We start from the raw sequence: 24,285 nt of genomic DNA on the forward strand, positions 1-24,285 counted from the left end.
CCAAACCCATACTTTTTTTAGTTTTTGTTCTCTAAATACAAACTAACATATTTGATTTTATACTAAAAAAAACCAAACCAAACCAAATTTGGTATGGTTTTTATTATGATTTTTACATTATAATTTACCACTATTTTTTTTCTTTAGATTAAGTTATATAATACACGCAACACAATTGACGTGTTTCAGTTAAAAGTTGCAATTAGATTAAAAATATTAGGACGTATAGCAACATTTAAAAAAAAAAATTTGTAAATATAATAAAATATGTCAAAATCTATGAGTGATGGACCATGTTACAAATATTGACTTATGACTTATGTTGCTATATTTACGATTTTTTAAAAGATATATATTTAATTATTATTCATAAAACTATTATCCATTATAATTAAGATAGTTGTAAATATTGGTTTATCAATAATAAATATAATCGATAAAGCACGAGAGTCTTTCAGCTGTAGTTTATCAGCAGTGATAGAAGTTTATTACGAATAGATTTTGATGATGCTACCTATTGTACTTACATAAAAGGGATAATTTTAAATTTAACACTTAATTTCAAAATAATTATAACATTCTAAAAAATGTATAAATATAGCAAAACTTGTCAAATTCTATCAGTAATAAGAGTTTATCACCGATAGATCATGTTGTAAATATTGGTCTATCATTAATATTTACAACATGATCTATCATTAATATATGAATTATTGTTTTGCAATATTTAGTATGGTTTAAGATTGTGTTATATTCTTGATTATTATCCTATTACAATTGCCTACCATTAATTGGGCTTTACCTGGAGAAGCCCAATACAACAAAATTCACGGCCCAGGGAAGTCGAGGTGTTTACTTAAAACGTTGCCGGCAAGCGAATGGACCAATTTCCCCGCCAAATTCTCAGCTTTAACGGACTCCGGGGAGAAGCTTCAAAGACAGACTAACAATGGAGGAGAGTGAGAGAGAAATTAGTATCAAAACCCTATCCGGACAATCATTGACCGTTTCCGTCTCCGGCAACAGCACAATTGATGACATCAAACTTCTACTCAGGCGGAATTTCCCCTCCGCAATCATTTCCCCCAATTTCCACCTATTTTTCAAGGTAATCTACATCCTTATCTCTTACTATCATTTTCTTTTCTTGTCTTGTTTTCACTCCGACGATGCTTCGCATTTTCATTTCAGGGTACTAAATTGAAAGCACAGAGTCAAATTAGTGCGTGTTGCATTGACCATGGCGAATTTCTAGTTCTCATTCCATTTAATAAAAAGGAGTCTTCCAAGTCTCGGCTACGCGATCAATATGAACTAGAGTCCAGTGTTTCGAGCGGAACCTCAATTTCTCAATTCGCTGATTCTGCTTGGTCCGATATGGTGCAGGATTTATCGTATTTACATGGCTGTTCTGTTGAAGGGAGGGAGGCAACTGTCCCTGAGAGTGAGAGAGGGAGTTCTGAAGTCGGAGGTGTGGATGCTGAACTGGAAGCGTCTTGTAGTACTAGTTTTTTGAGTTCAAAAGCCAAAGGAAAAGTGGGTTTTGGTTATGATGGGTTGAATGGGAGTTTAGATGACGTTTTGAGGAACTTTTCGTTGTCTCCTACTGAGGGGTTTCTAAATGAACAAACCGGTGAAAGCTTTATTAAGTTTTTGGAATCGGTGGATTGTTTGACAGACCCACGTAATGGGAGTTGTATGTTGGCAAAACAAGCTAATTCACGAAGTGGTAACAAAAAAGCTCTAAATAGCACACGTGGTTCTTCATGTATATGTCCAATATGGTTGAAGAAGATAATGAAGGCATTTTCTTTCTTGAATGTTTTTTCTATGTTTCTTCAACTACAAGAGGAAATTATGACTGTAAGTCGATTGGAGCAAGCAACGGACCAGCTGCAGAAACGTAGACTTATGTTTTGTATGGAGGACATACATAACCTCTCTCGTCTATGTCCCAAGGTACTTGATTGATTCTCATATCCGTGAAAGGTTTCCAGGTTTAATGGGGATCATTATATCGTTATAATGAGGAATTGCAAAGAAATTCTTTGTTGTCATTTTACAACCTAAATGTATTAACGAGTGATATATAATTGTCAATTTGTAATATCTATATCCAATTGTGTATGGATTCCTCGAGAACTTGCGTGATTACACTATCAATCAATGCACGTAACGTGTAATTTTTTCACTAGTATATTTTCTGTTTGTGTCAGGCAGTACATTTTGCAAGTGGCAGATTGGAAGATACTCGTGTTGATAAGCTTATCATTATTATTTATTTGACTGAAAAAAATGGTCGACCAAAAGAGGACATTGACAATACTGGTAAGGTGAAAATTTAGTTTATAGAGACGCATTCGGTTTGGATTGGTCATTAGCTCTCATTTACCTCACATTGTTGCCGTGCATCATTCAAATCGTTCAAAGTGTCAATGGATGTCAATCCACTGAAGAGACGGGAAAGATCCTTTAAACTTTATCTTTGGGAGGCTATTAAGTGCCATATGGTATGTTCCACTATGCCTTGTTTGTTTGTTTTTGGGTAGTGTTATAAAATATTTTCACTGGGGAAGAAATCACTTTACATCATCCCTGCTTCCATTCACGCCGTTGAAGTTTTATGTGATGAGTAGAATGAACTTATCGTACTTCAAGGTTTCTGGTTACCTAGATGGTATTGCTACCATATATCTCTCCTCCTTCGCATCCCTTCTTATGCTCCAGCATTTCTCAACTTCAATATCCAGTTAGGAATTATTGTGTCCCTTCTGGGAGATAAAGATGGGTTTGGTATAGTGCTGAGATGAACTCAGGAGGAGAGTATATGAATATAATTACCTTTTTGAACATGTATTTCCTAATATAAACAACAGCAATAGTGATAACGGGACCTGAATTTGGTTCCTAAAATTTATATTAACAAGAATTAGCCAACATTCAATGTATGAAGAAAAGTAAGAATCCACACTTTCCACTGGCCTTCGTGAATACATCTACTTTTAAACAAATGGTGCCAAATTTTAAGAATAAATTATCCGAGTCATGATAATAGTTCTTATTAATTTAGAAGGCTTTTCAAGTATTGTTATATTATGTATCAGTGGAGATGGGGCTAAGATCTGATCAGATTGGTCCAATTAATCCAGCAATTGCTCTTTTTGGGCGGGATTCTCTCTTCCCGTCACCCTTAAGCCGTGCTATTATTTTGGAACATTAGTTGCAAGGTTCTTTTAAAAAAAAAACTTACATTGAAGTCTCGAATTTTATCTATGCATTTACTTGAGATTCTTATCCAGCTAGTAACATGTCACTATTCAGTATATCATTTTTATAATCAGTGTCCAATTATCTACAAATGGAATTAATGGAATGCAGCTTAAACATGGAAGCGGAAGAGAGATGTGTGTGCCTTTTTCTTTGGAAGCTGTAATCACATCAAACGAGACAGATGTGGATGGAAGTGAAACAAAGCGAGCAAAGAAAAGTGATACGGCTTCTTCAAGTTCTCAATCAGACCGAATACGATGTCATGTATGAAGTCATCCTTAGTAGTATATATATGTGGCTATGGAGTTTATTGCTTCTTCCTTTTTTTTTTCAAAATGCAATGCAAGATCTAGAAGACCAAAAATGTTTTGAAACTATATTTATTTTTTCTCCTCAGGGTGTGTGATGTTGTAAAATTTTGTTAGCTTATAACGTCTGCTTGTTGTATTTGCTGATCAGTCACATTTGAGCATCAAATTTTATATCAACATATTTAATACAGCAATTCATGAATCCAGAAGTTCTACCTCTAATTTTGTATTTATAATAATTCACAGGATACTTTAAAACTCTTGCCTGAGGATATGGTTGAACATCTTGGAAAGAGTGTTGGACCTGAGGGCCAGGTATGTAGCTGAGGATATGAATTGAGAAACTCAGGATCAAATTTTCTTTAATTGATTGATAAGTTGATATGTTTAGTCCTTGTGTGTCATGATTTTATCTAATGGTTTAGTCAGGTCATTCAATTAAAAGAGTGGAGCTGGTATTTAAAAATGGATTTCCCGTAGAATGTTAGTTTTTAGTTGAGAAGTATGATATCTATGATTCTGTAAACAGATTGTGCACATCAATGATATCTTGGCTAGGAAAGCTAATTATGTGGAAATTCCGAAGGAACTTTCAAATAGTGTTGTATCAGCACTCAAATGTATTGGTGTCGCAAAATTGTATAGCCATCAGGTATGATTACTTTTTGTGCTTTTATTTTAATTTTTAACAAGGCTTACATTATACTTATTTCACTTTAATTTTTGACAAGTAGATATTTGAGCTCGTCTTGGTGCACTCTGTTCAACTCTTTTGAGATTATGAAAATTATGTCTTTCTATGTTGATGTTTGAGCTCGTCATGATGATAGTCTTGTGATCTCCTTGCCTCACTTATGGGTTGTATGACTTATCTTATGTATATATTTCTTTTGTGTTGAATACTTGTTTCTGTATTTCTACTATACGAAATTGATAGGCACGGTCAATAGAAGCCTCCCTAGCTGGAAAGCATGTTGCTGTTGCGACAATGACGTCAAGTGGGAAATCTCTTTGCTATAACTTGCCAGTTCTTGAAGCAATGTCTCAAAATGTCTCATCGTGTGCTCTTTACTTATTTCCTACTAAGGTATGCTCTCTGCTCAATTATCTCATAAGTTGCTCCATACAGATTTATCTTTGTATTGCAATAACAAAAATCTTTTTCATATTTAGGCCTTAGCTCAAGATCAACTCAGAAGCTTGCTCGTCATGATGAAAGGATTTAATCATAACCTTAACATTGGGGTTTATGATGGGGATACATCACTGGCTGACAGGATATTATTGCGTGATAATGCTAGGCTGGTAAATTTATGAAATCTTTTTTAACATCCACTCCCCTTCCTTCTCTGAACATTAATTCTGAAAACCAAATTCCCACGTAAATTTTCTGTTTTTATACAGTTAATCACAAATCCAGATATGCTACATGTATCAATCCTGCCACACCACAGACAATTCGGTAGAATATTATCAAATCTTCGGTATTGTATCAAACTTTACAGTTCATTTCTGTTATTCATTGTTCATTCCATGGTGCCACATTTCATCTATTTTATTATTCTCTATCTATTTATGCCTTTTTCCTTATTTAAATACGTTGGTATTGCTGTCAGTACTGTGCATGCTATTTATGCTGATTTTTTGCAAATTAAATTATCAGTATTGTGCACATTTACCTCAAGACTTTATTAGTTGATTATTTTTACTCAGGTTTATAGTCATTGATGAGGCTCATACTTATAAGGGAGCATTTGGATGTCATACTGCATTAATACTACGGAGACTTCGTCGACTGTGCTCTCATGGTGTGCATTACCACGTGTGTAAATAAAAATTGAGGGAGTTTTCCATAAAAAAGTCAACTCTAATTTTGTTAGGAAACAAAATTTGATTTATCATGCAGTGTATGGAAGTGATCCTTCCTTTATATTCTGCACAGCGACCTCTGCAAATCCCCGCGAACATTGTATGGTAATGGTTCTGACCATTGCTAAAACCATTTACTTTTGTCTAGATGCTTACTGGTCTTGAAATTCGTTTGAAAATGCCAAATATGAATATTTTGTCTTAGAAATGCTCTTAACCTTCTAATTCTCTCATCTCATGATCTCATTTTTAGGTTTAATGCTGGCAATGATTATAGGCTTCCATGTCGTTTTCACAGTCATTCTATCAATGTGAAATCAAATTCGAGTTCATTGTTTCTGAATATGTAAATGAATTAAAATATTCCCTTTTGTCACTTCAGGAACTTGGAAATCTGTCAAGCTTAGAGCTGATTGACAACGATGGAAGTCCTTCTGCCAGAAAACTTTTCCTCCTCTGGAATCCTGTTATGGTACTCTTTGTAGGTCTGTCAACATAAATTTTCACGATGAAGTTATTCTTACTTTCCTTTGTTGTTTCTGTGGTACAGGCCTTGAAAAGTTACCAGAGAGGTATTGATTCTCCTCAAAGTACAAAAAAGAACATTTCATTCAAAAATCCAAGGCAAAAACTTTTTATATTTAGTGACTTCAGTGGACAAGGACCAATCAATCTATTATAACATTTAACACCTTGTTTTCCTTTTCAGCCCAATTATGGACATTGCAAGGCTCTTTGCGGAAATGGTTCAGCATGGACTTCGCTGCATTGCTTTCTGTAAAACTCGCAAACTTTGTGAGCTCGTTTTATGCTACACGTAGGTGATACTGATATTTTTTTATCCTGTTGTGTACTATTCTGAATTCTTTGTTTTAATAATTTATTTTATCACTTATGCCTACTGTTTCACTTAGCTGTTTAGAGATAGTTCCAACTCAAATTTGCAACTACTCTTTTCATTGTTATAGGCGTGAAATTCTTAAGGAGAGTGCACCTCATCTGGTTCAGTCTGTGTGTGCTTATCGTGCTGGATACACTGCTGAGGTATATGAGATATTCTCTATTGTTGAAACTCGAGAATTAATTCTCTGTATCTTTATGTTTGTATTGTGGAATAGGAACCAGGATGTAAGAAATTTTGCTTTGGTCCTACCACAAAATTTTTGTGTGCTAGCTTCTCCCATGATATGATTGTAATTTAACATGTCCATGAAGTGCTTATTTTCTGAGTTGAAGTACAAACCAAGCAGGATAGGAGGAGAATTGAGAGTGACTTTTTTGGGGGAAACCTTTGTGGTGTTGCTGCTACGAATGCCCTTGAATTGGGTATTGATGTAGGCCATATTGATGCGACTCTGCATCTGGGTTTTCCTGGCAGTATTGCTAGGTAGAGTTCCTTAATCTTTTCTGCTGTCCTTGGTCTTTTGACTTGTCCATAGTTTGGTTCTTTTGGTTTGAAATCTTTATATTCCTCCATTGGGGTGTATTCTTTTCAAGCTTGTGGCAGCAAGCAGGCAGGGCAGGAAGGAGAGAAAAGACCTCTCTTTCTGTGTATGTGGCATTTGAAGGGCCTCTTGATCAATATTTCATGAAACACCCTGAAAAACTTTTTGGGAGCCCAATTGAGTGCTGCCACATTGATGCTGAAAACCAACAGGTTCCAAATTTGCTAGAAATGCTTTCAATTGGTACTCACTCTCTGCTTCGGTGAAGTTTTAGTCTCATATTTCTGTAATGCTGCTTTCATAGGTTCTTGAACAGCATTTGTTATGTGCGGCATATGAACACCCAGTATGTCTGGCTTATGATCAGAAATTTTTTGGTCCTGGCTTAAACAATGCCCTAATGTCTCTGAAAAATAGAGGAGATTTGATTCCTGAGCCATCATGTGGTTCGTCCAAAAGTATATGGAACTATATTGGGCAAAAGGTATATATATTTTCTAAATTGAAATTCTGTTCTTTTGGTCAATGAATTTTGTAAAGCTCACCAGAAATTGGATTTCTGTACAAACCTGCGGCTAATTGAACTATTTTATGTTTCCATTTTTAATATTTTCTAGAAAATGCCTTCCTGCTCAGTTAGTATCCGAGCCATTGAAGCAGAGAGATACAAAGTTGTAGACCAGCGTCGAAATGAAGTTCTCGAAGAGATTGAGGAAAGCAAGGCTTTCTTTCAGGTGACTGCTGCCTTTGTATAAAACCATCGACACAGTTAATAAACAAAATCCTTTCTAATTTGTTATTTGAAGAGAATAACAAAAGCTGTCAGGCTGGATCCCTTTCATTTCTATTCATTGGTTTCTTGATTGCTCTATGAATCTAACAATATAGGTTTTCGTCTATGTGGTTCAGGTTTATGAAGGTGCTGTTTATATGCATCAAGGGAGAACTTATCTTGTCAAAAGCTTGAATTTGTCGACTATGCTTGCTTTCTGTGAAGAAGCTGATCTAAAATATTACACAAAAACACGCGATTACACCGACATTCATGTTATTGGTGGTAATTTGGTACGTTTGACTCGTTAACTTAACGTTTTTTCCTACTTTTCTTTCTGAAGTTTCACATTTGCATTTGGATATTATATCTTCTTAAATTTGGATTTTGGATTGTATCTCTATTAGAATTGTAATTTGTTTGTTTCAAGGGGTTGTGGTGGCGTCACCATTTTAGATAGAGAATGAGACATGAAATTAAACCTATAAAAAGCATTGTTATAGTGTTTTCAGTAGTTCTCAATTTTAATTAGTGTCATGCCAATAATTAGGCCTATCCTAGGAGGGCTCCAAATATTCCGCCCTCAAAGACAACTGCACAAGCAAATGATTGCAGAGTTACCACCACTTGGTTTGGCTTCTACCGAATACAAAAAGGAAGCAATCAAATTCTTGACTCAGTGGATCTCTCACTTCCAAAATATTCGTATAACTCTCAGGTGATATTTGAAAAATAAGGATACTCTTGACTCATTCTTTAATCAATTGGCCTCGCCATTAATTTTTCTCTCTTTTAACTTCCATTTATTCCGGCTTATTTATTTTTCCTTGCAAAGCTGAACAGGCAGTCTGGATTCCAGTACCACAATCAGTAAAAGAAGAGGTGAAAAGGAAAAACTTCAACTTTCGTGCAGGCTTGCATGGTGCTTCACATGCCCTTCTGAATGTCGTGCCATTGTAAGTCTTGTGTTGTAATGTGTTTAATTTTCTTTAAAGGTGTCCCTTTTGGACCTTGTATTGCCGATCATGTAAATATAGCAGGTGGTTGTAATGAGCGCCTGCAAGAAAAGGTGGTTAGCTGGTTAACAAGCTTCTCCTCAACCATCTACCTGCATCCTCTAGGTGGGCCCTACTGATACAAAATGTACCCAAGACATATTCTGTTCTGAAACTGTAGAGAAGGGACGCCTTTGTAGATCATGGTCCTACGCTGCATGCATGGCATGGACCATTGAGGGAATCATAGAATAAGATATTTGGACAAAATCCATGGTATTTATCCTACCTAAAGTTACCAACCAAGCAAATATTTGACTATCTTCTGGAGCTTAGTTTTCTAGCGCAGGGTAAAGATAAGAAAGGCAGAAGAATGTAGATTAAACAATATATGAGAAAACAGAGATTTAGTGAATCTGTATATCAATTCCTTAGACTTTTAAGAAAGTTGAAAAGTTTCTGCAAAAGCAAGTATTTAGGTAAGAAAATATCTTAGTATCTTGAGTGACTTAGTAAGAAAATATCTTAATATCTTGGGTGATTGGAAGCGTTGGATGCCAATGAAGATAAAATATTTATGCTGGCCAATTTAATTTGAGTGTCAATGCAGCTGAAAGGATGCAGAAAACGAGCTTGTATACACACTACGTTCGTGCCCTTGACATGGAAACCATAGGAGGCGATGAGACATCTAGTCTTCCAAAAAAATCTCTGAAAAACTGAGCTACCATTCAGAAAGAAATCCTTTTATTCTAACTTTTGGTTTCCAGTGATGAAGGAATACCGAATTCCATGCTTGTGGGTATTAATTGCTTGGCGAAAAACAACTTGATCTAACTGATATGTGGACATGGTTTGTGTGGTTTGAGAGGAAAAGCGAGGATCATATGGATGAATGCCATCAAAGCATTACTAAGGGTATGGTTTGGGAGAAACAATAGTATTTGCAATGATAAGGTTAGCTATTGAGAAGAGATATTTGATTTGGCTGAATTCCCATGTTCTTCTTGGTGTTCACTTTCTTACTCGTTTTGCAACTTAATCTCTTCAATTAAAACATGTTAGCTCCAACTGAGCAGATTTCTAACTTGTCTCCTTAAAAGTTGGAGTTTATACCCAATTCAAAGAAATTATAGAGAGATAAAGAACCTTCAAATGTAATTCGCTTTTTTTTTAATCCTATAACATATAAGTTTAGTAGTTTTTCAATTTCATCTCATCGTGTAGTCTCCTACAGACGCATTATATGCAACATGTCAGACTTGGCTCCTGAATGTGCAAATCCCCATGATACTCGCTATTTTCCAGAAAGAATTCTATTGTATGATCAGCATCCTGGAGGAACTGGTATGTCTCTGCAGGTGAGCACCGTGTAACTTTAGCTGCTTCATTTGTGCTGTATGTTAGGTGTGGTCAATGCACGAGGATTTCTAACTTCGTTCAATTTCTTATCTTTCTGGTTTCCGATACTAAGAACTTCACTGAACTTGTAACAGATCCAGCCCGTTTTCATAGAGCTGTTGAATGCTGCTTTTGAACTTCTCACTTCTTGTCGCTGCTATGGAGAGACAGGCTGCCCTAATTGCGTCCAAGTCTGTTTCATTTTCTCTTTTACTAAGTGAAAGAATGTGTAGGTCAAGATTAAGATGTCATGTAACTGACTTTTTTTTCTTTTGTTTCCCCCAGAGTCTGGCCTGTCACGAATACAATGAGGTTTTACACAAGGATGCAGCCAGTTTAATTATCAAGGTTTAAACTTATAATTTATGGATCCTAATTCCTTTCTGCTCGTGCTGAATATATGGAAATTAACTGAATTATTCATCCACTCAGGGTGTTCTGGATGCAGAGAAAGCATATTGCAGGTAAATTTTTTGAATGCACGAATCAGACAGTGAACTACTCAGACTGTTTGATTAAACTTATCTTCTGATGTCAGGTAAACTCGGAAGTTCCTGAAGATTCGTACTTTCTTTCTTCTGCAAAAAATAGGACGTGATTTCTATTTTAGGATTGGTTTGAAAAGCTTCATTTCAATTCTTGATAGAAAAAAAAAAATATTAGTTTTGCTTCTGGAGTCAATTACAAAAGAATAATTGGGATAAAACAAGCGTATTGTAATATTGGTTAATTTAGATAGTTCTTTTTTTTTATATAAAAATAATAATAAATTGGGAATTAGAAGAAAATCTCTGGCCAGGAGATTTATCTCAGAATCTTCAAATTACAATGTCACGTTTTCCAAAATTCTAAACTGGGTTGGTGCAATTATATCTGGTAACAGGATATAATCCAGCTAGGTCAGGTAAACTAATTTTCTTTTTTTATCTTCTTTAGAGGTATTTTGCTTCAAGGAGGAGGAAGCATTGACGATAAGTAGAGAGCAATTGTTATTTTTTGAAAAATTTATCATTAAAATTCATGCATGAAATTCCTTCTCTTTCTAAATTTAATGAACTGTTTACATGGGGATGTGATTTTAGTATAACTTTATCAAATCTCATTTTTATTTTATTAAATTTAAGTTGATAGGAATGGTAATTACGAGCATATCTTATTTTTTGTTAAGGTATGTCCACTCCCTCATGAAGGTAATAGGTTCAAATCTCTATCTTTTATGATTTAATATTCTCTAAAGAAAAATCCTTCAATATAGGATGGTGAAAATGGAGTAAATGAGGTTTGGTTATTGGTTTGGAAAGACTAATTATTTATCCTTACAACAGATTTACACTTGCTATTATTCTACTAATGAGATGAAACGGTCTTAAGCATTCTCAAATGGATTGATTTCCATTCAGTTTACTTGTGCTCATGTTATTAACTTCATAGAGATGCTTGTCTTTACTTTTGCGTATGAAATGAAGTTCACTAAAATACAATTGAATTGGTGTATGAATTATTACACCGAAGTCGTCCCCATTAAATTTGCTGCCATTTTGATGAATAGCCCTGTAGAGAAGGTGCTGGCTGAAATAGGCTTTACTGTGCTGGCGAGTGGCTACAGCGCACCCTTACTGAGCTCCTCACCTCTGCTCCACTGACTTATAAATTCGTATCTTCCATTAACTAATCATTCATGTTCACGTTTATGAACATTTGGAGTTCTTTGTTCTTTCTTTTTCCCTATTTACTAAGTTCGATTTTAATCAGTTTGGCTAGCTAGTGGATGTCTATTATTCTACTTTTATCAGACTATGAAGTACTTTGCATGTGATGTCTTTGATTCATGTAGCCTAGTTGTTCTTGTCTAAGACTAAGAAGTTGTTTGGGACTTTGAGTTAGCGGTTTTGATTTCGTAAAACACTATTTTTGTTTAAAATTAAAGAATTGTTTGTAGCTTTAAATTGAGTTCATAAGTTTGGAGAGGAAGTATGTGTTTATGATGCAAAGTTGTCTAGTATGAAGTTTAGGAAACATTGAAAAGTGACCGGAGAAAGTAGATGAAGTTTCTTAATAAATGTGTAAATTTTAACGGCAAACACTTTTAAAATTAGTGAAGTTGTGTTATTTAACACTTGACTTTCTTCCTTTGCATTGATAAAGCTAATGTATTGGTATTTTTGTATCATGGACCATACACAGGTAAATCAACTATTCCAACAAAATCAGAGAACTATTTGCATCACATTTCCAATTATTGGTCTTTGGGGGCTCAAAAATTTATTACTTGGACCCTCTGTTTAGCTCAACATGTCTAAAAATAGATGTATTTATTTCTTATGAAGTACACTCGAGTTCAACTAACATGTGCGGTTAGAAATTCAAAACTTCGATCTATTGATCGATATTGTCGTAAATTAATAGCGACATATCTAGGTGATCTAAAATGTCTTTAAACTAGTTAGTCATTATATTTTTAAATATTAGCACTTTTAGTCCTCAAGTTTTAAAATTAGTTTCAATATAATCCTTGAGTTTTAACGTGTTATAATTATAGAATCAAATTTTAAATTTTGTTTCCATTTATTCGTTTTAACTCCAATTTTGACCAAATGTGGCATGATCATTATTAATTAATTTAAAAAAAAGTGAAATTTTATTTTTAATTTTAAAAATAATTAGTTAATTATATTTAAACCAGCATTTAAAAAATAAAAAATTATTTTCAATAACAAAACGTGATTATATTTACAAATACAGTGAAATAAAAATGTTTATCTTAGTCGTTATATTTAAATATAGCTGTTTGACAAAACTTTTCTTGTTCATAAGAAACATTATAAAAAGGTTAGAGAATTGTGCCTAATTTTCACATGGTTTATTCTTTATTGTATTGATCGGTTTTTGTTCACACTCCAAGATCACCCTTTGTCGGTGGAATAAAGGAGCCAAAAGCGAAAACGTGAAGTACTCCTACAAATGAGTCAAAGCACTTTTGAGAATGTCGAAAAAACTGTAGTTGAAGAAATGTAAGGTTGCTCAAACTGGAAGTACTACTACAAATTACTATATCCCAGTAGCCATTTCAATTCAGGTTTAAATATCATTTTAGTATTTTTAAATTCATTCTTTTCATCAAAATCAAGAAGTCATATTCAAATGAAATTTATAATAAAATGCTAATAATGTAACAAATGAAAAATAGACGAATAAACAAAGACCAAAATGGTATTTTAAGCCTCAAATGAAACGTTGAGTACTTAAGCACTCTGCTAAGATTGATGTAATAGAAGAAGGTAAGATCCCATCAAAGGGCATCATTTTGAAGGGTTGCATTAGTGGATCCCTTTTGTTATACATCATGAATGTTAGAGGCTATTTCAGATAAAAAGAATCAAAAGCCTAATCTCTCACAACAGAGTATTTGATTCAGCTGAAGCACATAATCATATGTATGAACAATAAATTGATTTCAATTACATCATACTAAAATGTTCGAACAAATTATTAAAGAAATTGACAAGTAAATAATAATAATAATAATAATAATAATAATAACAATCTATAGCTTGCAGATCATGAAGGGAGTAAAAACGAAAAAGAAAAGAAAGAAAAGAAAGAAAATCTACATCTTGCTGATGGGAGCAAAAATGGATTCCCAGGGCCATTTTCCTCATTACATTTGAACTTCTCTAATGTATAAAAAATCATCCTTTTTCTTTTGTTGGTGTTGGTTCTCTTCTCAAGGAACTAGGGTGGAGAAAACAAAACCTCCTAACATAGTCAAAATTGTCTACTTTTTGAATCTACAATGAAACCATTGGTGAAATGTGTTGGAAGTGCCAAAGAGATTGCTTCAGTGACTTGCAATCAATTAGTAATACAGGCTTTAACTTGTGATGCAATCTTGAAAATAAGGGTGGCTTTCATTTATATAACGTTTCCAGAGAGGCTTGTACCTGGTTATAGCCAGCTTCAACCATGGCTTCATGTTTCCATTGAAGTGAATCACAGCTGCACTCTCGATCAAACGGTTGTCGATGTTCAGATCATAACCCAATCCTAAGACGTGCCATCTTCGATCAAGTGGTTCTGTTAGCCCATAGAAGGTTAATAAGCCAGGAGGAAGAGTGCCTGGCTTCCAAAGCAAACCGTCAGCATTTTGTTCCTGCCAGTAATGATACCGAGCAGTTACGTTTGCTTTCCTCCATGCAATTAGATCAAACACATTCATTCCAAAGGCCCATCCACATGCCTGTGGATCAAACTTTGAACTTATGATTGAGTTAGAGAAGTTCAGGTACTTGTAGTAACGGTGGAACGCTTCAAGACAGGTTTCGACCGCTCCATTCACGTTTCCGTGCATATCAAGAGAAAATAGCGGTGTGAGGTCTTTCTGGACGACCACATCATCGTCAAGAAACACTACCTTCTCTAGCTGTGGATAGATCTCCGGAATGTAGAACCGAAGATGGTTCAACAGCAACAGATATTTTGGGTTTCGCTGTTTTGGATCAACAGCCAAATCTTGAAGCCCTCCAAAATAATATGCTCGTGTGTTTGGATCGAGCATTTGTTTCAGAATGGGAGCATAAGAGGCATTTAGCCAAGAAAAGTCCTCAATCTTTTGGACTTCAATTGTGGATCCTTTAAAATCATTGCTAAGGAACCAAGTCTGCATAGAACCATAGTTGATCCCATTTGTGACAATGTGGAAGACCAACTGTTTTGGATGATCAGCATTAGAAACAGTGGAATTGACAACAACAGATGTCGCCAAAAGATTGTCGGAAAATATGCAAAAATGATACAGATTATTATCCACGACCCGCTGGGAGTTTTTCTTCTCATCTGCCATTTCTTGAAAGGAAGGATACTTCATCCAATCGGCTATGAGTTTCACATTTAGGCAGTGAAGACTCTTTGGAAGAGCTTCAGCTGCAAGTTGCCCAAACACTGTGCTTTGTACCGTGGCAGCATTAGCCCGCTCTTCAAGAGCTTGAATATGAGACTTCATTGTCATTATTGTAGTTGAAATATCATAATGAGCATCTTGTGCCTTGAATATTAAAGACGATAAGCTTTTGATTATTGGCTCCGCTTCCTCCAGAGTGATGGGTTCCCCTCTCATCACAGCTTTAGAAAGCAATAGCTGGGAACTTCTGATTTTCGAACTGAGCTCCCAAGCAAGGTGAAGATTGCTATGATCTTTGGCGATAACTACATAAGCTTTGGCAAGTGTGATTTGCTCTGCTAATTGCCGCGAAAATGATGTAGCACTCGATATTTCTTCAGTGAAATTTAATCTGTCATGAGCATCTTGTTCAAGTCTTGAATTTCTCTCCTGGAGAAAGAAGGGTCAATGTCAGAAATCAACGTTCAGGGAATCATATTCAATGAAATACAGAGAAGGGAAAAATTTAAAGATGACTCTGGCACTAGCAGCAACTACATTCTCAAAACAACTCCCATTAGCCAATTATCAGTAGCGTAGGATCCTGCCAATCAATTGTTTGCGATGAATTGGCTTCCGAGGAAGAGGAGTGACAATGGATGTACATTTTTAACTGAAATATACCTTTAATCATTCAAAATCCATTTAATGTTAAGTTTTACACTTTTTTTAATGTGGTTTTTGTTATCATCAAATTTACTTCTAATGACTAAAGGCATATTTTGTACTGATTTTAACCATTTCAAAAATCACTCCCAAACATGACATGAAGAGATACAACCAGGGCAATACATCCATATACACACAACAACAAACTTGCCTATCCACTAGATCATGGCTGATGTCCATGCATGTGCTTCTAAGGTGAAATTAGATGTGTCAAGGTGCTGCGCATCAGAGATATTAGAAGTTTCTTTAAGGGTGTCACAGACAAATATCGAACCTGGAAATAGCAGCATTTGCTAATATATATGTTTTACTCTTATTATTATGAGTTTCTTTACCCCTGCGCATCTTCAGGCGAGATTACTAGTGATTATTGTTTCAACCAATTTGAACTATATACTCTATGAGATGATAAACAAGCATTTGCCACAGTCAATACTTCACAGCAACAACAACTTTAAGTCCTTAACGTTTTCTCCATTTACCCTTGCACATCTTCAGTCTCAACTTTGAGACTTGCAATTACTGTTTCAACCAATTTGAACTATTTACTCTATGAAATGATAAACAACCATTTGCCAGAGTCAATACTTCACAACAACAACTTTAAACCCTTCATGTTTTATCCCTTTTTGGTATTCTATATAGCATCTGATCAGCAGCCATTGCAATGCAAATTGATTTTACAATCAAAAAGAAAACTATACGAAAATTTAACCTCATTAAATAACAGGAAGAAAATGAAATAGAAAAATTGTTTCAGCAAATGATTATAATCAAGAGTCAAGCCAGAAGACATCATATGATATTTCAAATTGCCCTTGTAAGAGCAACTAATCTTTTATTTTGATTTTCTTTCAAGCAATGATGTTCAGCCAACTATGGTGATTACTCATTACCACCAAATATTCCAAAACCATGAAACTGAATTCCTCTCATTGCCCTTTTCTAAACATAATATTCTAAAACCATGAAAAATTATTCATCGAATTACTCCAACAAGATATCGAAAATTTAACAGCAGAAATCCCATGCATCCCCAAGATCTATTTTGCTTAACTCTAATCTATCTGGTCAATCCACACTGACTCTACTTCAAACAAATAATGGTTCACCTCTCACTCATTCTTTATTACTCTTCTTTAAACAGAGCATTTAAAGCCATGACCACATTGCTTAACTCTAATTTATTTCCTGTCCATCTTCTTGAAGCTGCCATTGCCAACCACTTCCATTTCATTGGCTAAAGAGTCTAAATAGACAATTACCTCATTAACTCTCACATCAGTTCAGAGTAACATCCATATCAAGGTTTAAGCAAATGTAAACAACAAAATTGTCACCAAATTATTTCCTAGCAACTCTAAAGTTGTGGTCCTTTATGAAAGTAGGACCACCTAAATTAGACTCATATGTGCAGCAAGCAGTAAACAATTGATATAAATCAAGCTTCTCAACATATTAATCAAGCCATAGTAAACCTCTTTGCCCGGAAGATTACTTAACAAAATCGATATCCATAAATGTATAGAAGATAGAACAGAACTGGTCAGAGTGTAATGATACCCATTGCTACACACCCCATTATTACCCAATGCTTTCATTCCTAATTGTGCAAAAAAAATTAATTGAAACATTCAAGGAATGTCAATGAAGGCATGCATAAAGATCAACATGATTAGGATGTAAAGGAACTGATTAGATCATATTGAGCTCAGAAACCTCAAATCAAAACAAAAACAATTGAATTCAATCATATAACAGCAGCAGAGTGGAGAATAATTCAGCCAAACACAAGTATGAAGACATCGATTCAAACCAAATGAAGAAGCTCAAAACGTAGAGAAGAGTTAGTGAACAGGGGGTATTACCAGGACGGGCTGTTCGATACGATCTTCGCTTTGATTATGGTGAACTACAAACAAAACGAGTCCTACGATTGTGAAAAGCCCAAAAAGCGCCCAGATCCAATGCGAAAACCTCCGTCGAACCGGGCGGCGAAAGTCAGCCGGCCGCCGCCTCATCTTTCACGGATTACTTCCTTCAATTCAACACAAAATCAATCCAAACCGACCCATCTCCCAGATTCAATAAAAAAACACAATAACTTCCACCATATCGATTATTTTGCTCACTAAAACCACTGTGGCCCTTAATCTCGATCAAGTAGATACACCCTCTTGAGTCTTGAGAAATACCGACCTTTTTATTCAATCTAAAAACCCAAGAGAAGGCAAAGAATAAGTACCCAGAATCAGAATCAGTCCTAAAAGGCTAAGACTAATAAGAGTAAGGCTGATCTGTGTGAGCTAACAGTAATCATCACATTCAGAATTTCACAAAACGGTTTCTCTCAAAGATGAAAAAAGGGTATCAAATGAGGCATAGGCTAAGGAAAAGCACAGCTCATGGGAGCATGTGCTGCGGTTTTGTAGTTGCCTGATGAGCCAGCGAGGCTACCTTGAATGCTAATTACCATACAAAATCCAATTTTTTGCAACCCCATCGTTGCCACACTGCGAAATTACATCAAAATTTACGATTCCATTTTTCCCCCTCTAAGGATTTTTCAACTTCCTAACTGTTGAAGGTCATTTCATTTTTTCTTGGGTTACGTTTGATCTTCCTTCTCCATAGATCTTTGTGATCAAATTGGAATCTTTTATATCATTTGCTTTGTTGGGCTCTTTGTTTCTTATATATAAAATAAGGGTTTTTGGTAGATCACTTTCATTTAATTAAATGTATCCATCATGTAATGGTATTAAACAATTATGCATCATTTAAGCATTGTAAGAAATGGTGAAAGAAAATATAACATTCAAAGATTGATTTGGGTTAATGGTTGGTTGATATGTCACAATGTACTTTTCTTTTGCAATGCAAAGATTTCCCTTTTTTCTTAATTATTGTTTCTTATATATTGACAAAATTGATCTACTAAAACCATCATTCATTGATTCCTTTGTAAACAACTAGAGTTGAGAAAATAAATATAATTTTTTTTGTTTCTTAGATTTTCGGTTTAATTTTCATTCCAACTTTCCTTATTCCTTAGATTTTAAAATATTATACTTTTATTAATAAAATTGTGTGTTTTTAATCTTGTTTTTCATTTTTTCACTATTCGGTGTTAATCTCTATTAGTTAATTTCAAAACATTAAAAGAATTACAATTAATTAAACTTTATTGTATTTCTATTGTTATTAAAATTTATTTTAGAATGTTATTAAATAATTATTTTAAACTAATCAACAAATAAACGTTATTTAGTGAAAACTTGAGATTAAAAGAGTGTTGATATTACTAACATTAGCTTAGATCAACTACCACATGTTTGTGTCTGTCACCCGAAGATTTTCAATATCATTTTATATAGAAGGGATAGTTGCAAATTTAGCAATTAAATTCAAATTAATTAAATATATAACATAATTTTAAAAAATTTATAAATATAACAAAATTTGTCAAATTCTATCAATGATGAAGTCTATTAGCGATACAAGTCTTTTTTTAAAAATATTACTATATTCTTAATTATTGTTGCTAAAATAGTCGTTCATTGCAACTTTCCTATATAGAAATATCATTCTTTCAGCGATAAACTTTCATCAAGAAATGACTATTATGGATTTGCCATCATCTACTTTATGGGTGATAAATTTTGTATTTTTGTTTCTAAAATGATATGATAGATTTCCTTCAAGTATCATAGTTAAATATCATTTTATGAGTTATAAACATGCACTGCACTCTTACACTTTTTGTGTGATATCAATACAATTAATTCAAATTATGTTTTTGTTCCTTTTCTGTTTTCTTTTTCCACCAATTTCAAATCACAAAGCTAAACTTTTCTAAAGGTGTTCTCATCGTGAACAACATCATTCATTGATTTACATTAACATATTTGGAAACTGAAAAAAAAAATTCAAACAACAATAATTAGAGATAAAAAAAAATCAGGAGTTCTAACGTGAGATCAATGCACAATCACGACAACAAAAGAGCTAAAGTGAAATAAGAACAAAGAAAACCACCAAACACACAAAAGAAAAACTCACACAACACAACTCAAGTAAATGAGTCCAAAAAAGAACTCATAACTTGCAATATAAAAGCTCCAAATCACTTGGACCGATAGTAAAAATCATTAAACCTCACCAACGTGACTGACCACTTTGAGAGGTTGTATCCTATTGAGACAATCTCTCAAAATATGATAATAACGACATACAGAACTACCTTTCGGACCTTATGCCCCAGTAGATTACTTGCCCAAATGACACATTCCTAAAGTTGCCCATCAGTTTATTAAATTGTAGGGTATTTTTTATACTTTGGTTGTAAAGGTCTAAAAACAATAAATAGCAACCCAACTTAATATAATTTAAGACATCCAAAAATGATATGGGGAATTTTATAATAATAAAACGATAAAGTAATTAATGAAAATGAAAGCCAAAGGAATGTCAGAACTTAGAAGGAAGATTTTTGTTACACCCAATTTAAGAAAAAGAGAGAAGTGAAAGATCTAAAGCAACTTGAATCAGCCACCTAAGTAAAAGAGAGAAACTATGTTGCTGCTGTCAAAAGCCAAACCCTGCCCTGCGCCGACACAGCATTTAACCTTAGCTTCCTGTTTGGTTTCTGAGGACAATTATCTCTACCTTGAACCACTAAAGCAAGCACTGACAAACTACTATACCCAAAACCCAACTACTTCCCTGAGCCTAACTTGGGATGGTTTTCAATCCCAACCTCACAAAGGATAGGGAAAACCTGTAGCCCAACTTCCTACCAAGCTTTTGAGGTGAGTATTTTTCAATTTTCAGAGGCTTAACTATGACCTCAACTTAGCCAAGCAACCCACAAGCAAACGTGTTGAAAGTGCCTTTTCCTACTAAGCTTTTGAGCTGAGAATTTTTCAACTTTCAGAGCCTTAGTTACAACCCCAACTTCAAAAAGGATTGGGAAAGATTGTAATCAAACAACCCACAAGCAAATGTGTAGAAAGAGTCTTTTCCTTCTAAGCTTTTGAGGTGGGGGTTTCTCAATTTTCAAAGTCTTAACTATAAACTCAACTTCAGAGTGGATAGGGAAAGACTAGCCAAACAATCCACAAGCAAATATCTATAAAGAGTCTTTCTCCTACTAAGCATTTTAAGTGGGAACTTTTTAACTTTCAAAACCTTGATTACAATCTCAACTTCAAATAGGATAAGGAAAGATTGTAGCCAAACAACCAACAAGCAAATATGTGAAGAAAAAAGGTCTTTTCGTACTAAGCTTTCGAGGTAAGGATTTTTCAACTTTCAGAACCTTAACTATATGCTCAACTTCAGAGAGGATAGAAAAAGCCTGTATCCAAACAACTTACAACCCACAAGAAAAAATGTATAAAGAGTCTTTTCCAACTAAGCTTTGAGGTAAGGATTTTTCAATTTTCAGAGCTTTAACTACAGACCAGAAGTGTATGATGTGAAGGGTACAAACTGGGATTAACTTGGCCCTGTTTCTATCAGTATCTGTCGGAATCCAACTGGTTTTTTCTTACCATTGAGTCACTGAAGATTTTGTGGCTAAAATGTGTTCGTTCTGATTCACATACAAAGCAAAGCTGCTATTATATCATAGTTGTTTGGTCATTACAATCTTATAAACTAACCTTCCTCGCCTAAGTTTATTTTCTAGTTCATAAGATTCACCTTTCAGTGCATTCTCAAACAAAACATGACAGGGAAAGAAAAAAAAAATATAACCTTTTGGTTGTGCGGATATGTCTTAACTAGTTGATGCTCAAGATGACGACAGATTTGTATTCTTCAACCAAAAAATAAGCAGCGAAGAATTTGAAGTTAATAAGAACCGCTTGTTCCGGAGTCATTCTAGTTTTAAATTTTGTAAGGGATAGTATATCATCTTTGGGAATTCAAGACAATAACTGTGTTCATTTTATTAGTTTTTTTTTTTTTACCGATAAGACTGAATTCTAATACTCTCATGTATAAGACAGAGACAACAAAGGCTCCCTCCCAAATCTATGATAATCTTTTAGTTTGGATCAAATAACAGTGACAAAAAGAGGATCAATTTACAAATTTCTACATCAATTTTTTTTTGTTCTTGGGTTTTCTACTTTTGAGTAATACAGCCACTCCATTGCAATTAAAGAAGCAAAAAGTGAGGCTAGATGAGACTTACAATATCAGAAGCCTCACCATTTCCATCTTGTTTTTCTCTACAAAAACAACAATGGCAGCTGAAAGAAGAAAGTATAACATACAGATTCAAGCCAAAAGCCAGAAATTCTTGTGACTTTTTGTCGTGATCAAATATCCTCCTACTTTCTTGCTTTTCCTCCTCACCGCAATGGTTAGGCATGAAGATGTTTGGATGCAGTACTCCACAATCCCTCCATGATTCCTTCTCTTGTTTGTACTGAACTTCTTTATCAGTGACCGGAATGGAGATTGCTTCCTTTGCCCAAGAACCAACAGAGACACTCGCTGTTTCTTGGCTTCTTCGACGATCACACGACCCATCTCCTTCCCCTGTAGGAATTCCATCTCCACTTGAACCTGAAATTAAATAATAATTCCTTCCGCTTAATTTTTTTTGTAACATCGAGTGTTGTGTTTCTTCAGTTAACTCATTCTGCTTAGAATCCACATTCAACGGATATCTAAGCCAAAAATTCAAACTAGCACCTAATCACAGATAGAAGGAACAAATTAAAGACAGTTGACAACACAACATGATAGAAACCATATAATCATATACACCTCTTGTGCATAATTTAAAAGCAAAATTAACGGATTAAGTTAAAGTGGACAATATCTTACTATTTCATGGAGTAATACAGAAACACCAAGAGCCTATTGTCCTAGCAACATAATCCTACACTAAATTATGATTATGTATTGTTTACTGTTAACCTGTCAATCAGTTCTCTCTTCATCTCTAGATTCATGTGGAAAAAAAATAGAAAACATGACAACATATTCATACACTAATTCATTGTTATCTACCAACCAATCTTCCCTTCTAGACTCACATGGAAAAGAGAAATGAAAGGCATCACAGAAACTTACTCCTGGCCTTCTCATTTGACACATATTCTTCAAAGACAGAAGAAGCTGATAAGCCTTCATGTCAAGCTTTTCATCAAACACAACGCCTGAAAAACATCAACATCTTCAGAAAAACAGAAATCCCATGGAAAAAAAAAAAAAAAAAAGCTAATCAACACATATTAGACCCAGCTTAACCTTGTTTTGAAGATTTAGAAACGTGAAGAAGAATAATAGAATCATGAGACTGAACAGCATGAGACAAAGCCCATTCAAGAGCTCCTTTACCCTCAAAACTAGAATCAACCACAACCATTATTCTATTACCAATCTGATCCACAGATTTCACACTTCCCGCGCAATACCCATCCCCTAAAAGTTCCTCCCTCTGAAAATTCTGAATCGAATCGACGGTGGGTCTGGTTCGAATTTGCCGGAAACATACCTGAAAACAACCAGAGGGTTGAGAAATTCTCACCCTCTGCAATCGGGTGTGTTTCCTAGCCATTTTCCGGTGATGGGTTTAAAGAAAATCAGGTACTTATAATAAGCATAAGTGGTAAGAGGCATGAAATCAAATTCTAGATACGCCATGATTGGAATTTTGAATTGAAAAATGATGGGTTGGTTCATCTGGCAGTCCAAATTCATCAAAGGCGATGTTCTTGCTTGAATCGTTGGGTTGGGCACCGCTTTGAACGTGCTTGACATGAAATTGAATTTAATATATATTAATCTTCAGTCTTCTCCTTCTTCCTCCATCCATTTTCCATTTGCCACCATTGCCATGCACTACCTTCCAAAGTTCCACAATTCTTTAAATAAAATCATTTCCCTTAATAGATCAAACCATGACAACGTTTAAGAAATTGTTCAAAATATTTACGACAAATTACAAAAAACAATCCGTTCCAATCACCCTCAAACTCTCAACAATAACAATCAACATTTTAATAAGTATGGATTTGTTGTATATTTCCGCACGTCCACAACTAAGATATTCGTCGGTTAATGATAAACAATTTCCACTTCTCTAAATTTAATGCATTTTAATAAAATTATTGATGTTATTATTATTTTTAAATATGTAGACTTAGAGATGAGGAATCAACGTTTTATAGGCTAACCCCAATTGAGTATGTTCATAATGACAATAAATTAAGTTTAATTCACAACGACTAATATGCTTTATCAAAGCTTCTCAAATTATTAAATTGAAATAAAATGTCACACCCTATAATTTATACTAGATATCAAACACATATGTTATTTGGACACTTGATAACAAAAATCTTAACAAATATGAGCATGAATTTGAAATTTGTATACAAAATATATGCTATTTTATTTGTTCTCTAAGGTAGAGAAAAGATATTTCAAAGGTTGAAAATGTGAAAAGAATCCAATAAAATGGTTAAAGGGAGGTTTGGTGAATCTCAATAAAATGGTGAAGATTAGGCAATATGGTAGGGAGGATTGCAATATGAAATATAAAATGTCAACTTTATGATTAATATTATAGAATTTAAATGTAACACATTTAATT

At 34.4% G+C, this 24,285-nt stretch overlaps 3 protein-coding genes across 10 annotated transcripts; 1 reads left to right on the forward strand and 2 right to left on the reverse strand.

The window, feature by feature from the left end:
- Positions 1–885: 885 nt before the first annotated feature.
- On the forward strand, positions 886–12,179 carry LOC101220817 (uncharacterized ATP-dependent helicase YprA). Of its 8 annotated transcripts, none has more exons than XR_004219429.1 (28): positions 886–1,108; positions 1,192–1,959; positions 2,217–2,328; positions 2,431–2,510; positions 3,379–3,534; positions 3,828–3,896; positions 4,111–4,233; positions 4,519–4,668; positions 4,755–4,886; positions 4,986–5,065; positions 5,295–5,389; positions 5,488–5,555; positions 5,833–5,922; positions 6,001–6,074; positions 6,160–6,267; positions 6,419–6,494; positions 6,701–6,837; positions 6,948–7,107; positions 7,200–7,379; positions 7,513–7,629; positions 7,805–7,960; positions 8,218–8,385; positions 8,511–8,623; positions 9,900–10,023; positions 10,159–10,254; positions 10,349–10,411; positions 10,496–10,601; positions 11,000–12,179. XR_004219429.1 is itself a non-coding variant. In XM_011650308.2 (28 exons), the coding sequence occupies exons 1-28, from the start codon at positions 950–952 to the stop codon at positions 10,603–10,605; spliced, it is 3,690 nt and encodes a 1,229-aa protein (XP_011648610.1). In that variant the 5' UTR covers positions 886–949; the 3' UTR covers positions 10,606–12,177. The 8 variants fall into 8 exon arrangements, 1 of the variants encoding a protein (XP_011648610.1); XR_004219430.1 differs by having other exon boundaries at positions 11,613–12,179; XM_011650308.2 differs by having other exon boundaries at positions 10,496–10,527; positions 10,602–12,177.
- Positions 12,180–13,453: 1,274 nt separating this feature from the next.
- Positions 13,454–18,308, reverse strand: LOC101213179 (probable galacturonosyltransferase 11). Its single transcript, XM_004138168.3, has 2 exons — positions 17,537–18,308; positions 13,454–15,389 (listed from the first exon to the last, which is right to left on the reverse strand). The coding sequence occupies exons 1-2, from the start codon at positions 17,687–17,689 to the stop codon at positions 13,935–13,937; spliced, it is 1,608 nt and encodes a 535-aa protein (XP_004138216.1). The 5' UTR covers positions 17,690–18,308; the 3' UTR covers positions 13,454–13,934.
- Positions 18,309–21,684: 3,376 nt separating this feature from the next.
- On the reverse strand, positions 21,685–23,737 carry LOC101221050. Its single transcript, XM_004138283.3, has 3 exons — positions 22,938–23,737; positions 22,761–22,846; positions 21,685–22,247 (listed from the first exon to the last, which is right to left on the reverse strand). The coding sequence occupies exons 1-3, from the start codon at positions 23,245–23,247 to the stop codon at positions 21,957–21,959; spliced, it is 687 nt and encodes a 228-aa protein (XP_004138331.1). The 5' UTR covers positions 23,248–23,737; the 3' UTR covers positions 21,685–21,956.
- Between the last annotated feature and the right edge of the window lie 548 nt (positions 23,738–24,285).

The sequence above is a fragment of the Cucumis sativus genome, chromosome 1 (assembly GCF_000004075.3).
Source record: "Cucumis sativus cultivar 9930 chromosome 1, Cucumber_9930_V3, whole genome shotgun sequence".
In the NCBI taxonomy this organism is placed as follows: Eukaryota; Viridiplantae; Streptophyta; class Magnoliopsida; order Cucurbitales; family Cucurbitaceae; genus Cucumis; species Cucumis sativus.